We start from the raw sequence: 17,982 nt of genomic DNA, 5'->3' as shown, positions 1-17,982 counted from the left end.
AATAATAAATGAAATAACATTTCCAACAGTCAACTAACAGAAATGAAGGCTCTCCAAACTGTGTGTACTTTTTCTATAGTTTTTTTCTTGTTCTCTTTAAAAATGGGAGAACTCAGGAACTTAGTATCTGAGAACTTATCTCCACGTCTCATTTTGCTGTTAAAGAAAGAAGAACATTCAATAGTCAAGTTATTGATTATTACTTAGCACGTTGATATGAGATAAGAATGAGGGTTTTGGATTCTGTTCTCTAATTAACCCCCATGTATGAGACTAAGCAAGCTACGCTTAGTTGCTTGTCTAGAGCAGTTCCCACCAGTTGATGGGTGTCTCCTTGTAGCTAACAACAGCTCCCTGTTGACTGGTCCGATCAGTCTCTTCATTATTAGTAGGGTTGGTGTGAGCCATAACCTCAGCCCACTTCTTAATCTACAGCAACCTTGTGAGCAGAAGAAGCAACCGTTTTAGGGCTGGAGGCTGGAGTGTCAAATCCAATCTCATTGGTGCAGGTAACATCAAAGGATTCCCACGGAGTCCTCTCGTCCATGAGCAGCTCTACAGGCTCTCACGTACTGCCTCACCGCTGTGACCATCAGGCATCTCTGTGTGGGTCTCAGCAGTTGATACATTAGTTGTCTAGCTGTTTGTCATAATCATCCTGGAATCAGGAAAAACTTAGGCCTTGCCATTTCTGCTGGATTCATTAAAACTAGTAGGCATCACAAAAGTGTCTCTGCTTATGGTTTTATGGCCCTGGTTGGACTGGGGCTTAAAGCTGCTGCCTTTGAAGTCTGGACTGAGGGCCTCAAATTTAGTCATACGTTCATAAGCTCCACTGCTGTCCTCAGTGGTAGAGTGTGTGACGACTTGCAACACGCTGGGCTCCGCCACCGGCTGCACTTCTGCATTTTGTGTTGCAATAGCTCCATATGTACTACCCTGGCTATCCATAGCCTCACTGGACAAAGAATAACCTCCACCCTGAGACAGCGACCACTTAGTGTTGCTACTTTTCATCCTCTTTTTCCTCTGCCTCACAGGGGAACCAGAGTCCTCCTTCTTTCCATTCTTCTTCTTTCATTTGGCACTCTGCTCTTTCCTGGCTTTCTTGGTCTTTTGCTCCCTAGCAACTGTAGTGGGGTCACCTGAGTCCAATGGGGGCGTTTACTCCTCAACACACAAGCCTTTTAGGATCCTCCGAATTTTCTGCAGGTTTCCTGGGTAGCCAACCATGCACGTTTAGAGGCGGCCTGAGTTTCTTGAACCACAGAGTCTGTAGTCTTGCGCCCAGCAGCTAGACAGTGATCTGGGTCTGTGAGATGCTCCACTATGCTTACATCCCAGCAGCTAGACAGTGATCTGGGTCTGTGAGATGCTCCACTATGCTTACATCCCAGCAGCTAGACAGTGATCTGGGTCTGTGAGATGCTCCACTATGCTTACATCCCAGCAGCTAGACAGTGATCTGGGTCTGTGAGATGCTCCACTATGCTTACATCCCAGCAGCTAGACAGTGATCTGGGTCTGTGAGATGCTCCACTATGCTTACATCCCAGCAGCTAGACAGTGATCTGGGTCTGTGAGATGCTCCACTATGCTTACATCCCAGCAGCTAGACAGTGATCTGGGTCTGTGAGATGCTCCACTATGCTTACATCCCAGCAGCTAGACAGTGATCTGGGTCTGTGAGATGCTCCACTATGCTTACATCCCTGACCGTTTGTTTGTTCTTCAGTGACAAAGTCATACACTGTACTAGGAGTGCACTCCTGCTTTTCTGCCCAAGCATCAAATAAAATACAATATTATTGGTCACATACACATATTTAGCAAATGTTATTGCGGGTGTAGCGAAATGCTTGTATTCCTAGCTCCAACAGTGCAGTAATATCTAGCAATTCACAACAATACACACAACTCTAAAGTAAAATAATGGGTTAAGAAATATATAAATATTAGGACGAGCAATGTTGGAGAGGCATTGACTAAAATACAGTAAAATAGAATACAGTATATACATGAGTAAATGAGTAAAGCAGTATTTAAACATTATTCAAGTGACTAGTGTTCCATTATTTAAGTGACCAGGGATTCCATGTCTATGTATATAGGGCAGCAGCCTCTAAGGTGCAGGGTTGAGTAATAGGGTGGTAGCCGGCTACTGATGGCTATTTAACAGTCTGATGGCCTTGAGATAGAAGCTGTTTTTCAATCTCTCGGTCCCAGCTTTGAATGCATTGTCTAATATTGTACTATTCGCGGAGGAGCTGCCCTGTTCACCGAGACTACAAACGTTCCCCTTCACTGTGGTAGGTCTCTTACTGCTCCGGGCTGTGGACTGTCTCACAGCACTGGAAGAGCTGCATGTGTCCCCGGATTCAGGCAGGGTGGCATCCATGTCTACATAGGCTGTGCACCCTTCAGTAGAATGAGACTCCTCTTCCATGAGAGACCGAGACAGAATGAATGCATCATCTTCTGCCTCAATATCCAATTCATGGTCCACTATGACAGGATGTGCTTTAGTCTTACTGCTTTCTCTGAATGCTTTCTTGCCCTTTCTAGATGTGGGCTCATTTGAAATCATAAGATTTGATATCACAAAAGTCTTTCGACCTTTAGTTTTAGTGCCCTTGTCCTCTGCGGCATCTACGACCAATGGGTTTGCCCTGTCTAGTTTAAATACAGAGTTCTGAGCTTCAGGATAATCGAAAAAGTAATCATCAAATGGGTCAGGTGAGACACTACGATGGGATTTGGATTGGAGAGGGACTACAAAAGTTGTTCTTGGGTCAAAAGTTTTTGTAACGTTTTTGTGTTGTTTTATGGGATTCTCTGATGGGTTTTCTTTGTTTGGTGATGCGCGAGGAGACATGAGTCCTTCTGCAGGCAGCAAGCGGTTCTGTCTCTCTGGCTGAGTTCTTTATGACACCCTCTTCTCTGTGTTCTACATCCTCCCCTGTAGGGTTGTCCATGTGTTGTGGCGTTGTGGAAGACGTCGCATCTTCACCTCTAGATTCTCACCAACACTGCCACCATTCTTATTTCCAACCTTTGCTAATAGACAAGGGATTTTTGTCTTTCGGCCTATCAGTTTTCTTGGGCTTTGTCTCCACTGTGACGATTTCAGCAGTGTTGTCCCCAGTAGCTATCTCCATCTCTGTGTCATTGTTGATGGTGGTCTTCTCAGCTTCTCCAATAGTGGTCTTTGCAAGCTCCAATGTGGTCTCCATCTTTAAGCTGTTTGGATGATCCAAAACTTTATCAGCACCGGAGGGCTGTAGATTATTAGTTGTGGAGACAACGGAGGGCAAGACTGCCAGGATAGAGTCAAGTCCAGTGTTGAAATAAATCCTTGACCACTCATCGTTTAGGCTACTGAACTGTTGGGATGTTCTCTTTTGGGATGATTTCAAAGTATTGTCCACCGGCTGCTCCATCTTATTCATGCTGTCTGTAAGATAATAATACATGTGAGTTCTTAAAATTGTCAATAACCAGACGTGGATGTTGATTAAGTAGACCCCTGCACCTCAGAGGGGTTGGGATTCAGAGGGGTTGGGTTAAATGCGGAAGACACATTTCAGATGAAGGCATTCAGTTGTACAACGGACTAGGTATCCCTCTTTCCTTTTCCCTTAATGCGGAAAGACGACTTACATTATCATCAGAGCAGAGGTCCACAGCCCTTTCATCAGAGCAGAGGTCCACAGCCCTTTCATCAGAGCAGAGGTCCACAGCCCTTTCATCAGAGCAGAGGTCCACAGCCCTTTCATCAGAGCAGAGGTCCACAGCCCTTTCATCAGACCAGAGGTCCACAGCCCTTTCATTAGGGCAGAGGTCCACAGCCCTTTCATCAGAGCAGAGGTCCACAGCCCTTTCATCAGAGCAGAGGTCCACAGCCCTTTCATTAGACCAGAGGTCCACAGCCCTTTCATCAGAGCAGAGGTCCACAGCCCTTTCATCAGAGCAGAGGTCCACAGCCCTTTCATTAGACCAGAGGTCCACAGCCCTTTCATCAGAGCAGAGGTCCACAGCCCTTTCATCAGAGCAGAGGTCCACAGCCCTTTCATCAGAGCAGAGGTCCACAGCCCTTTCATCAGAGCAGAGGTCCACAGCCCTTTCATCAGAGCAGAGGTCCACAGCCCTTTCATCAGAGCAGAGGTCCACAGCCCTTTCATCAGAGCAGAGGTCCACAGCCCTTTCATCAGACCAGAGGTCCACAGCCCTTTCATTAGGGCAGAGGTCCACAGCCCTTTCATTAGACCAGAGGTCCACAGCCCTTTCATCAGACCAGAGGTCCACAGCCCTTTCATCAGAGCAGAGGTCCACAGCCCTTTCATCAGAGCAGAGGTCCACAGCCCTTTCATCAGACCAGAGGTCCACAGCCCTTTCATTAGACCAGAGGTCCACAGCCCTTTCATTAGACCAGAGGTCCACAGCCCTTTCATCAGACCAGAGGTCCACAGCCCTTTCATTAGGGCAGAGGTCCACAGCCCTTTCATCAGAGCAGAGGTCCACAGCCCTTTCATCAGAGCAGAGGTCCACAGCCCTTTCATCAGAGCAGAGGTCCACAGCCCTTTCATCAGAGCAGAGGTCCACAGCCCTTTCATCAGAGCAGAGGTCCACAGACCTTTTATCAGAGCAGAGGTCCACAGCCCTTTCATCAGAGCAGAGGTCCACAGCCCTTTCCAAGTGATCCAAAGTTTTGGAGGCCTTTCTAGATGAGAATCTGTAAAAGGATATATGAAGTTCACTTGTCAACAACGACCATGATTGTATGTCATAAACTAGCACTGAAGTCTGTGATAAAATAGATTGATACTGTTACGAAGAGCACCTCTAAATAAGTGACCTGTTTATGAGCCAAATTTAGATCACACTATGTCTTATTCAAAGTGATGGGCTCAGAGTCCGTCTCTAACCCACCAGCTGGTTGTGCTTGAGTCTGCAAATAGTGTGTGCATTGCGCAGTTTATGCATTCCCCTTTTATACACTATAAAACACATCATACTGTTACTTGTGTACAATGATAGACTGTATAATTAATAAAATAATCATGCTTTCCACTATGTTTAAAATTTGTCAAAAAAGGTTTGGTCTTTGTATATGCAGCCCATCTATACTCACCTGTTGTGTTTGGTAATGGGCCCATAGACTGTATACTATAAATAATAAGTACAAACCACTCAACAGTCAATAGTTGAAATCACTGAATCATTAACCCATATGACTAATTTCCTTTGAGGCAGTCAAGGATGACTATGAACTGAGTTCACGTGACAGTCACATAGCATAAGGTTGCGATGTCTCACGGTTGGATAATAGAAGGGCTGACCGGAAGAGTTATTGTTTATAATTCATTCACTCTTTGAAGTCAATTGAGAGACAGCTGTTATAGATATGGACTCTGTGCGCTCCTGGCTCCTGGCCTACAACAACAGAATAGCCAGGCTCAGGTTGGTTATATTTGCCTTAACTCAAGCAATGCTCTGAATAAACTAATTTATTTCACAATTAAAGGGAGCTAACGATGTTCCACCAGTAACAAACTCATCTGTACTAAAGTTTCCACACTAATGTCAATGTTTTCTGAAAGTGCTTGAAATAATCTTGATGTGAATTGATGAAGTCGTTAGAATTGAGAAAGTGAAACGAGTGTTGAAGAGATGGTTGTGGATGCACCACAGTCCATTGTGAATGTTTGTCTACTAAGAGAAAGCGGATTTTTTTGTGGGGTTCATTTCAACTGTGATAAACTGCACGGCTCAAATAGTATAGAAGTCAAAGAAATTGGAAATGATTGTGGCTGCCGCAGGAAAGTATCTGGGGTTTCAGGAATTCACAGCCAGTGGTGGAAAAGTACCCGATTGTCATATTTGAGTAAAAAAAAATGACTCAAGTAAAAGTGAAAGTCACCCAGTAAAATACTACTTGAGTAAAAGTATCAAAAGTAAATGTAATTGCAAAAATATACTTAAGTATAAATCATTTCAAATTGCTTATATTAATTAAACCAGACCGCACAATTTTCTTGTTTTGTATTTATTTACGGATAGTCAGGGGCACACTCCAACACTCAGATATAATTTACAAACGAATCATTTGTGTTTAGTGATTCCGCCAGATCGGGGGCAGTAGGGATAGCCAGGGATGATTTGCCGCTCTCCCAGGCTCCTGAGCCTGTGTAGGGATCAGACATGGATTATTGATTTTAACCATAGAGGCAAGGAGCATGTTGAGTGACAACGTGGTAGTCAGTATAATTTGAGTATTTTTATCCACATCATTTTTGTATTTTGGGATCTGTTATTTTCATTCTGCCGTAAAACCCAACAAAGAAGAAGAAGTGGGCGCAGCCTTGTCTCGTGATCACAACAGTTCAATCGACTCTCGACTTGTCCTGTCTGGCTCGGGGGTCACTGTGCTTTTGGAAAGATAGGGTAGCTACTCCACTTCGCAGGAAATTACCTAATTAACTGTATTCATACAGGGATGTACAAGGAGTCCAACACACAGGTAATTTGTGTTATTTTGTGGAAATTCAGTTATGAGCGTTCACTCCTCCTTCATTTATCTAACTTCAGTGGGCCTACTATCTCGCTAGCTAGCGCACTGATTCGCCAGGCACATGTAATCAGAAAGCCAGCTAGCTAGATTTACAGTACCCCATCCATAGACGCTAACATTCTTGGGCAAGCTTTAGAGTCTGTTCGGCTACTACTGTAGCTATCTGAGTAATTAAGTTCATATATTTTTATCTGCATGGTACTTCTTTGCAGTGGTTATTGGTGAGTTTATTTATGTTTGTCTTCTTGCATGGCAATGATAACAAACGTTAGTTAGTTGTTACCACAGGTGTTAACGTTACTTTTAACAATAGTCAGTTAGCTAACAGTATTAGAAATACACTAACAGTATGGCTATGTAGCTAGTTTACACACATTATCATAGTTGCCTCCTAAGCTGAAGCAGTGTGAGGTTGAACGTGGCTTGTGTATAACTACAACCAGGTATCAAGTCGGACATTTCAGAGTATCCTAGTTCTGACTAGAACGTGAACGCGGCATTAGCTTTCTCAGCTGTCATTATAGGGCTAACGTTAGTGGTCACATGACATGGTGGAAAACATACTGGTGAGGTTGTCATTTTCCTCCGGTCCATCCCTCCACAAGTGGTAACGTTAGCTACTTCTCTTACTGCTGTTAAGAGCAACAGTTTATCTTCGTTTGATGACGAAAACAGCAAAAGTCAGATACTACATTTATTGCAAGTAGAAATTCCGTTGTTTTTATCAAACAGTATTTTTTGTCTAATTTGCATGTTCTGAATTTATGCAGTGATACGTTCCTCAGCTCAGTGGTAGTTGATGCTTGTTGTTGACTTAACTTGAATAGGACAGATGATCAACTAAGTAGGCTAGTCGAAATCACTTGTTCTTGCCTTTGAACACCATTATTTGAAGAGAGAAATATACATTGGATGACTAGTTTTGACTTTGACAATATACAGAAATAACCATGTTGTACTGTATTTATACTCAACCAGATATAAGCTGGTGTTGGTTTGCATTTGTGGATCGTGGTAGGTCGCCTGCAGTTGTACTCTTGTCCATCAATGCTACTGTTTGCAAGGACTGTAAGGACTACTCTCAAGTCAACAATTCAAGAGCTTTTTATTTAACTAGACAGGTTCTATCTGCATTTTTGTTCAAATGTAGTTACTGATAGCCTTGTTCAGTTGAATGTTCTCTACTTTTATAGTACTCTAAATACCCCAATTCATGTTGTTAAGTTCAAAACAATGAGGATTTGGATCTTTAAAGCCAGTTATCTCGGAATCACCTTTTTGCAGATAGAACCTTAGAACCAAGCTCTAGAAGTGTCAAAAGCTCAGCAAAAATCGAATAAATTCTATTCTCTCCCACTTTATTCCCTTTCTGCTTATAGGCTAATGCCTCTACCTTCCTTCCTGTTTGCTCTGTTACAAAGTAGGGAGAGAGTGAGAAGAATCATGTGCCTCCTGTGAGGGTAAGCCAGAGAAACATGCGGTTCACAACACAACCACTACTGCTCTGGGCTGTTTTGCACTCAGTCAGTTCCTTAGTATTATGTTCTACCTAGTAAGCTATAGGTGTAATTCGATCAAACCAGCATTGCTGTATATTTGCAGTAGCTTATTTTCCATGGTCAAATAAAATCAATGTTTTTGAGTACTGTAGTTTATAAACAAAGTTTATGCATAATATGCTGTTGCTGTGACAGATCCAATTGAAGTCGAGCATAAGTGGTGAAGTTGTTTCACTGCCCTGGAAGATGGAACATAATTTCATGGGGAATAGTGAGAACAGTTGTTCTGTTAATGAGGTTGGTTCACAAGAAAAGGACTTGAATGGGTATGATGATAAGTGTCTGAAAGGAGAAACAGAGGAACTGTACGCTAAATAGCTGCGGTATCAGCTTCAAACGAACAACTCACAGCCCAGTTAAACTACCGAGGACAAGACTTATTTAGAACAAACCACAGGTAAAACCTTGATCAAAAGTAATGGTTTGAATATCAATGAAATTGTAGCCTTGTCGTGATGTGTGTTTTGTCATATACAGTGGGGAGAACAAGTATTTGATACACTGCCGATTTTGCAGGTTTTCCTACTTACAAAGCATATAGAGGTCTGTAATTTTTATCATAGGTACACTTCAACTGTGAGAGACGGAATCTAAAACAAAAATGCAGAAAATCACATTGTATGATTTTTAAGTAATTCATTTGCATTTTATTGCATGACATAAGTATTTGATACATTAGAAAAGCAGAACTTAATATTTGGTACAGAAACCTTTGTTTGCAATTACAGAGATCATACGTTTCCTGTAGTTCTTGACCAGGTTTGCACACACTGCAGCAGGGATTTTGGCCCACTCCTCTATACAGACCTTCTCCAGATCCTTCAGGTTTTGGGGCTGTCGCTGGGCAATACGGACTTTCAGCTCCCTCCAAAGATTTTGTATTGGGTTCAGGTCTGGAGACTGGCTAGGCCACTCCAGGACCTTGAAATGCTTCTTACGGAGCCACTCCTTAGTTGCCCTGGCTGTGTGTTTCGGGTCGTTGTCATGCTGGAAGACCCAGCCACAACCCATCTTCAATGCTCTTACTGAGGGAAGGAGGTTGTTGGCCAAGATCTCGCGATACATGGCCCCATCCATCCTCCCCTCAATACGGTGCAGTCGTCCTGTCCCCTTTGCAGGAAAGCATCCCCAAAGAATGATGTTTCCACCTCCATGCTTCACGGTTGGGATGGTGTTCTTGGGGTTGTACTCATCCTTCTTCTTCCTCCAAACACGGCGAGTGGAGTTTAGACCAAAAAGCTCTATTTTTGTCTCATCAGACCACATGACCTTCTCCCATTCCTCCTCTGGATCATCCAGATGGTCATTGGCAAACTTCAGATGGGCCTGGACATGCGCTGGCTTGAGCAGGGGGACCTTGCGTGCGCTGCAGGATTTTAATCCATGACGGCGTAGTGTGTTACTAATGGTTTTCTTTGAGACTGTGGTCCCAGCTCTCTTCAGGTCATTGACCAGGTCCTGCCGTGTAGTTCTGGGCTGATCCCTCACCTTCCTCATGATCATTGATGTCCCACGAGGTGAGATCTTGCATGGAGCCCCAGACCGAGGGTGATTGACCGTCAACTTGAACTTCTTCCATTTTCTAATAATTACGCCAACAGTTGTTGCCTTCTCACCAAGCTGCTTGCCTATTGTCCTGTAGCCCATCCCAGCCTTGTGCAGGTCTACAATTTTATCCTGATGTCTTTACACAGCTCTCTGGTCTTGGCCATTGTGCAGAGGTTGGAGTCTGTTTGATTGAGTGTGTGGACAGGTGTCTTTTATACAGGTAACGAGTTCAAACAGGTGCAGTTAATACAGGTAATGAGTGGAGAACAGGAGGGCTTCTTAAAGAAAAACTAACAGGTCTGTGAGAGCCGGAATTCTTACTGGTTGGTAGGTGATCAAATACTTATGTCATGCAATAAAATGCAAATTAATTACTTAAAAATCATACAATGTGATTTTCTGGATTTTTGTTTTAGATTCCGTCTCTCACAGTTAAAGTGTACCTATGATAAAAATTACAGACCTCTACATGCTTTGTAAGTAGGAAAACCTGCAAAATCGGCAGTGTATCAAATACTTGTTCTCCCCACTGTATATATATAGCCCCCGTCCCCGCAGGAGGCCTTTTGCAGGCCGTCATTGTAAGTAAGAATGTGTTCTTAACTGACTTGCCTAGTTAAATAAAGGTTTAAATAAAAATAAGAAGTCAAGTAGGCAATGGCACTGTTTAGGCCTAGTTGTTATCACACGATCAAGCAGAGGATCACCATGACGTGACCAGTGTTCTAGTCTCACCAAGAGATAATTTGTCTTTCCAACAGGAGCAGTGACATGGAGGCTGAGGACAAATCCTCGCCCTCTACGCTGGATTGCAGTGTGAAGCCTCCCATCTCCCCTGGCAGCCCATCTCACCTGACACACTTCAAACCCCTGACTCCAGAGCAGGATGAGCCTCCGCTCCGATCAGCCTACAGCTCCTTTGTCAACCTGTTCCGCTTCAATAAAGGTCATTTACCAAGGTCACACACACACAGATTGTTTTGAGATGGTTGACTTGACAGTCTTTTGAAATGTTCATCTTCTAGTAAGCCTATGCATTACGATGAAGAGAAGACAAAGTGACTGAGTCAGAGTCCAGCACATTCTCTATTACCCACAAGGAAGTTTATTAAAAGCTTAATGTTGTTTTGTCACACTGCTCTTCTTGTTATTTCTCATTCTGTGGAGTAGCCTATAGCAGCCTATAATTTGCAGTACTATACAGTCAAGACTCCTGTACTGTCCCCTAGAATGCATGGAAAGTTACTTCTGTAGCCTTGACTACCAGCCTGGTTTACAGTCAGAATTAGTTTGAGGAAGCAGAATGGAACGGAATGCAGCCCAGATCAGAACCCATGTCCTGTGAGGTAATGTGATAGAATGTTGTCTAGGTGCCAGGAGGTGGCCTTTCAACCACATGGGCCATCATGTGTCTCCCTCTCTTCAGGCCCCGTCCTCACTGGCAGGCCCCTCACCAAGGCAACAGAGCTCTGCTCACATACCAGAGCTTGGAGCATTAAAATATTCGGTCCTGCTGTATTTGAAGTGCAACTTATGAAGGCTTCATAAAAAATTCATATAGGCTTCATAAGCACTACATATATGCTTCACAAATCATCTATAATCTTATATCATGCTCTATAAAGATTCATAATGTGACATAACCATTAATTTATTTGTTCACATTTGTTCATCTTTTATATGGCATGAAATACAGTAATAGATGATTTGTGACCCATGTATGCAGTGGTATTGAAGCCTTCATAAGATGCACTTCAAATATAGCAGGACCAAATATTCTATGCACAGTATTCATATTCTTTAAATTCCTCAGTTATTGTAAGATAATTTACGATTCAATTCTAATTGGATTAGAAGAGAGAGCATGTCCTTGACAACAACAGCAATGTATACAGTAGCCGTGTTTCGCTCCTCTTGTTAGACACAACATACTCCCGAGTGGCGCAGCAATCTAAGGCACTGCATCTCAGTGCTAGAGACGTCATTACAGACACCCTGGTTCAAATCCAGGATGTATCACAACCGGCCGTGATTGGGAGTCCCACCGGGCGGCGCACAATTGGCCCAGCATCGTCCGGATTTCGCCGGTGTAGGCACATCATTGTAAATAAGAATTTGATCTTAACTGACTTGCCTAGTTAAAAAAAGGTTAAATGTAATTTGTAATATTTTTTTTAAACACTAAAATATTCCTCTTATTTAAAGTGACCTTTGTATTGCTAAAATAGGAGTACCGACTTAACACAACAAAGGTTGTTTTTGCATAAGAATGTACTACAGACGTATAAAGCATTGTCATGTTTGTAGTATGGCATTTTATAAAGACTCCAAATGTCATACTAAAGTATACAGCTTTGTCATCAGGTGTGATGGTGTTTCAATTAGCTTTATTGACCTTAAATGACCCGTTGTGATTGGTCTGTGTGTACAGAGGAGGGGCGGCCGCCCTCGGTGACAGAGAAACCGGATGTGGCTTTGACGTCAACCACTGGGGAGCGTAGGAGCTGGACCAGCCCAGCACACTCCATCCACGGCTCTGGGACCCATAGGAAACAACACCCCAACCTGCTCCGTAGAACATCCACTGCCTCAGGTAACACACACACATTCTTACTCATACTAGGGCCACAGGAGGGACACATACACTGTATGTCCAGTGCTGCAGTCGTAAGCCAACCTATCCTCTTCCAACAGTGGTTCTTTAAAACGTTTACATTTGTTTACATTTTGAGTGATTGCATGATCTCTGACCTGACAATGATGGTGAAAGTATCAGTTTCACCCTTAACAAATTGATTTGACTAGTCGTAATTACACCTAAGAGGTGACCACTAGTCACATTTAGAGGAGAGGATGGACTGTGTGTTGGGACTACCTCTTTTTTCCCCCACAGTTGTTTTGTATAGCTGTGAAGGATAGATATTCTTATAGCTGTGAAGGATAGATATTCTTATAGCTGTGAAGGATAGATATTCTTATAGCTGTGAAGGATAGATATTCTTATAGCTGTGAAGGATAGATATTCTTATAGCTGTGAAGGATAGATATTCTTGACATTGACATTAGTTTTACATAGAGAGGCGTGAAGAAGAATGTACGATGTGAGTAGCCTGACATCCATTCAAAACGCTTTTCTTTTTGCAGGGGACTGGCCATTATGGCCGGGTCAGGGTGAGGGCCTTCTATACTGTGTGTTCGATAAGATCTCCAAAATGGTTTTGCACCTGATTTTAACAACCTGGTTTCAGAGTGGGAGGCTAACCCAAGCACCTGATTTTAACAACCTGGTTTCAGAGTGGGAGGCTAACCCAAGCACCTGATTTTAACAACCTGGTTTCAGAGTGGGAGGCTAACCCAAGCACCTGGTTTTAACAACCTGATTTCAGAGTGGGAGGCTAACCCAAGCACCTGGTTTTAACAACCTGGTTTCAGAGTGGGCGGCTAACCCAAGCACCTGAGTGGTTTTGGTGTGTTTGGTTGATTGAACTATATTTTGGCAAGTATCGATGAAGTGCCTTCTCGTGTTGTTTTGTTGCCAACAAAAGTTGTGTGTTTTTGCATAATGATATAAGAACTAACATGCTCCCTTTTATGTGTCTTACTTAATTGCGATATCTGTTTTAATTGTATTCATATGAACCATAATTGTTCACTAGAGCCTAGTTTATGGGAACTGATATACCGGTAAGCTTCTGTTGTGCCGTTGTGCAGTCCTTTTTAAACTAACCTGCCATTATCAAAAGCAAATCCTTGTAGACATTTTATTGTACATTTCCAAGCCCATATTGGGCTGTAGCCTACAGTCTCTTCAGAGAGGTATAAAAAGGTGCTCTCTGTCGCCCTCCTTTCTGCATTTTATTTGCATGAAAAGGGAGCATGTGCGTGACTTGAATGGTTAGGTGAAGTGTGTTTTATGAAGTGTATGCTGAATGTTTGCACCATGTGTGCTCCTAGAGGACTGTAGGAAACCAGAAACCCCCCTGAGCACTCACGACCCCCGTACGGCTGTTCAGCTCCGCACTGCTTTGAAAAGACTCAAGGAGATCATGGAGGGAAAGAGTCAGGTATCTATCATTCCATTGCCCCATCACGCCATTAACTCATTACTCCATCACGCCATGAACTCATTATGCCATTACTCCATCACGCCATTAACTCATTTTGCCATCACCCCATTAACTCATTACGCCATTACCCCATCACGCCATTAACTCATTACTCCATCACGCCGTTACCCCATTAGCTCATTACGCCATTACCCCATCACACCATTAACTCATTACGCCATTAACTCATTACGCCATTACCCCATCACGCCATTAACTCATTACCCCATTACTCCATCACGCCATTAACTCATTACCCCATTACTCCATCACGCCATTAACTCATTATGCCATTACCCCATCACGCCATTACGCAATCACGCCATTAACTCATTACTCCATCACGCCATGAACTCATTATGCCATTACTCCATCATGCCATTAACTCATTATGCCATCACGCCATTACGCAATCACGCCATTAACTCATTACTCCATCACGCCATGAACTCATTATGCTATTACTCCATCATGCCATTAACTCATTATGCCATCACCCCATTAACTCATTACCCCATTACTCCATCACGCCAAGTAGCCCATTGGCCCATCAAGCCAAGTAGCTCATCACACCATTACACAGTTTCTGTTGTTTATTGTACCTCACGTCACACTGCTGTTGTTTATTGTACCTCACGTCACACTGCTGTTGTGTATTGTACCTCACGTCACACTGCTGTTGTGTATTGTACCTCACGTCACACTGCTGTTGTGTATTGTACCTCACGTCACACTGCTGTTGTGTATTGTACCTCACGTCACACTGCTGTTGTTTATTGTACCTCACGTCACACTGCTGTTGTTTATTGTACCTCACGTCACACTGCTGTTGTTTATTGTACCTCACGTCACACTGCTGTTGTGTATTGTACCTCACGTCACACTGCTGTTGTGTATTGTACCTCACGTCACACTGCTGTTGTTTATTGTACCTCACGTCACACTGCTGTTGTTTATTGTACCTCACGTCACACTGCTGTTGTTTATTGTACCTCACGTCACACTGCTGTTGTGTATTGTACCTCACGTCACACTGCTGTTGTTTATTGTACCTCACGTCACACTGCTGTTGTGTATCGTACCTCACGTCACACTGCTGTTGTGTATCGTACCTCACGTCACACTGCTGTTGTGTATCGTACCTCACGTCACACTGCTGTTGTGTATCGTACCTCACGTCACACTGCTGTTGTTTATCGTACCTCACGTCACACTGCTGTTGTTTATCGTACCTCACGTCACACTGCTGTTGTTTATCGTACCTCACGTCACACTGCTGTTGTTTATCGTACCTCACGTCACACTGCTGTTGTTTATCGTACCTCACGTCACACTGCTGTTGTGTATCGTACCTCACGTCACACTGATGTTGTGTATCGTACCTCACGTCACACTGCTGTTGTGTATCGTACCTCACGTCACACTGCTGTTGTTTATCGTACCTCACGTCACACTGCTGTTGTTTATCGTACCTCACGTCACACTGCTGTTGTTTATCGTACCTCACGTCACACTGCTGTTGTTTATTGTACTGACGCATTACAAACAGACCCTCTGGGATTGGTTGCAGGACAGTGACCTGAAGCAGTACTGGATGCCAGACAGTCAGTGTAAGGAGTGCTACGACTGCAACGAGAAGTTCACCACCTTCCGCCGCCGCCACCACTGCCGGCTCTGCGGACAGATCTTCTGCAGCCGCTGCTGCAACCAGGAAATCCCTGGCAAGTTTATGGGCTACACAGGTGAGTGCTTTGGGGATGGGGGAGGCTCACAGGAGTGGGTGGGGGGGGGGGGCAGCCCCGAAAGTTGTTCCCAAAGCAGGGTCACAGTGTGTTAAAGACCACAGGCCCTACTAGTTTAAACTCCAGTTTGAATTCAGTCCATTGTTGCACCTATAACTTAGATATGTTGCAGGAAACACTAGGAGGTCTACCTCTGGGGATATGTATACACAGAGGCCTATGGGCACTCAGCATGGTGTGGTGTGTTTTCTGCCGTGGCTGTGTGTGTTAGCAAAGTTGGATTTTGGATAAGTTGACTGGTTGACCAGTAGTGTTTGAGCACCCCTTGTTTGAAATAGCCCGAACATTGCTGTGATGTGAGAATCTGAGACCAATGAAACATCTGTTTGACCTTTGATGATGCTGTGATGTGACCTAACCATGCCATGCAGTGACCACACCACAGTTACCACAATACTGCCTCCATCACATAGCAGGACATAGCAGGACCTGCTCTTCCTCTCACTGACTCCTCCCCTCTCTCGGTCTCTTTCCCTTCCTCCATTGCACCTACCTACCTACCTCTCCCTCCCTCCCTCCCTCCCTCCCTCCCTCCCTCCCTCCCTCCCTCCCTCCCTCCCTCCCTCCGTTGTTACTGTGTGTAGGAGACCTGCGGGCCTGCACCTACTGCCGTAAGATCGCTCTGAGCTACTCCCAGTCTGCAGATTCTGGCTCCATTGGAGAGGACCTGTCTGCTCTGTCTGACTCCTCCGTCAGCTCCGTCTGCATCCTGGAACCCAGCGAGCCTCGCACCCCGGTCGGAGGACGCAAGTCCAGCCGCAACATCTTCCTAGAGGAGGACCTGGCCTGGCAGAGGTGAACTAAGAGGAGACAGAGAGCAGAGGAACCTCTGTGAGGAATGCATGCCCCACATAATTAAATAGATCAATATATAATAACATGTTATTGTATCTCTACGGCATGCACACCTCCCTCGCATGGACCCCTAGTCAATCGTCCCGTTCCGTTCCCCTCATACAAAAGATGCATGCACTCCTCCTTCGCATCAACTTCCAGTCATCTATTTGTTCCCCTACCTCACCTTTCTTCTCAGTGTTTTCTTTCTCTCTGTGTATAGCCTCCATGTTTCTCTCTGTGTATAGCCTCCATGTTTCCCTCTGTGTATAGCCTCCATGTTTCCCTCTGTGTATAGCCTCCATGTTTTTCTCTGTATAGCCTCCATGTTTCCCTCTGTGTATAGCCTCCATGTTTCCCTCTGTGTATAGCCTCCATGTTTCTCTCTGTGTATAGCCTCCATGTTTCCCTCTGTGTATTCCTACTCTCATCTTTGTCTTTTCCTTCAAATGCAGAGTTGAGGAGACAGAGGAGAGAGACACACTAGGCGCTCTTCACCCCCCATGTCCTCTACCTCCCTGCCCACTCCCATCCGCCTGTCCTCCTTTTCTTCCCCTGTATACTGGGTGGGTTCTTTCTCCCAGCATGGTCCACTTTCATTGGATGTCTTTTATTGAAAACCATCTCAGCAATTTTTCAGATCCATTTTATAATCATAAATTGTCAATGCAAAAAAATAATAATAATAATGAAAAGAAATTGGGGTTGTGTTTTTCAAAGACAGACCTTGTTTGATTTTGTAAGAGAACGTATGCTATTGTGTAATTGATTACCACTAACAACATTCCATCCCATTAAACAATGTGACTCGCTTTGAGCTAATAACATTCCATCCCATTAAACCACGTGACTCGCTTTGAGCTAATAACATTCCATCCCATTAAACCACGTGACTCGCTTTGAGCTAATAACATTCCATCCCATTAAACCACGTGACTCGCTTTGAGCTAATAACATTCCATCCCATTAAACCACGTGACTCGCTTTGAGCTAATAACATTCCATCCCATTAAACCACGTGACTCGCTTTGAGCTAATAACATTCCATTCAGCAATGTCTCGCTTTGAGCTAACAACATTCCATCCCATTAAACCACGTGACTCGCTTTGAGCTAATAACATTCCATCCCATTAAACCACGTGACTCGCTTTGAGCTAACAACATTCCATCCCATTAAACCATGTGACTCGCTTTGAGCTAATAACATTCCATTCCATTAAACAATGTCTCGCTTTGAACTAATAACATTCCATTCAACAATGTCTCGCTTTGAGCTAATAACATTCCATCCCATTAAACCACGTGACTCGCTTTGAGCTAATAACATTCCATCCCATTAAACCACGTGACTCGCTTTGATCCAATCATCAGTGGGATACTCCTGCTCCTAACGACATGTCTCAAAGAAACTATTTGTCCCTTTCTCTCCTGGTGTAGAAAAACTCCCATTGGGATGAGAAAGAAGTGAGTCCTGCTGTTGTTTTTATGACCATTCAAACTTCTCTGACAGCTTGTAACAGTTTTGGCTTTCTTTTACTTTTGAGTTGAGCCTTACCATTCT

The 17,982-nt window shown here is 43.9% G+C and overlaps 1 protein-coding gene across 10 annotated transcripts in view; it reads left to right on the top strand.

The window, feature by feature from the left end:
- The first annotated feature begins 5,322 nt into the window (after positions 1–5,322).
- LOC139539067 (1-phosphatidylinositol 3-phosphate 5-kinase-like) overlaps positions 5,323–17,982 on the top strand; it is a 36,035-nt gene continuing 23,375 nt past the window's right edge. For 3 of the 10 annotated variants that reach the window (XM_071341782.1, XM_071341781.1, XM_071341780.1), the window contains exons 1-6: positions 5,323–5,460; positions 10,440–10,624; positions 12,110–12,271; positions 13,633–13,742; positions 15,355–15,526; positions 16,171–16,381. In XM_071341782.1, the coding sequence (XP_071197883.1) occupies positions 5,405–5,460; positions 10,440–10,624; positions 12,110–12,271; positions 13,633–13,742; positions 15,355–15,526; positions 16,171–16,381 (896 nt within the window). In that variant the 5' untranslated portion in view covers positions 5,323–5,404. Of the gene's footprint in view, positions 5,461–6,141; positions 6,521–7,950; positions 8,032–10,439; positions 10,625–12,109; positions 12,272–13,632; positions 13,743–15,354; positions 15,527–16,170; positions 16,382–16,875; positions 16,987–17,858; positions 17,886–17,982 lie in introns of those variants that run through there. The other 7 variants (XM_071341773.1, XM_071341772.1, XM_071341779.1 and 4 more) reach the window with 5 other exon arrangements.

The sequence above is a fragment of the Salvelinus alpinus genome, chromosome 14, assembly GCF_045679555.1.
Source record: "Salvelinus alpinus chromosome 14, SLU_Salpinus.1, whole genome shotgun sequence".
NCBI lineage: Eukaryota > Metazoa > Chordata > Actinopteri > Salmoniformes > Salmonidae > Salvelinus > Salvelinus alpinus.
The sequence above is the reverse complement of the archived record's forward strand: the minus strand, read 5'-3'. Positions and strand labels throughout refer to the sequence as shown.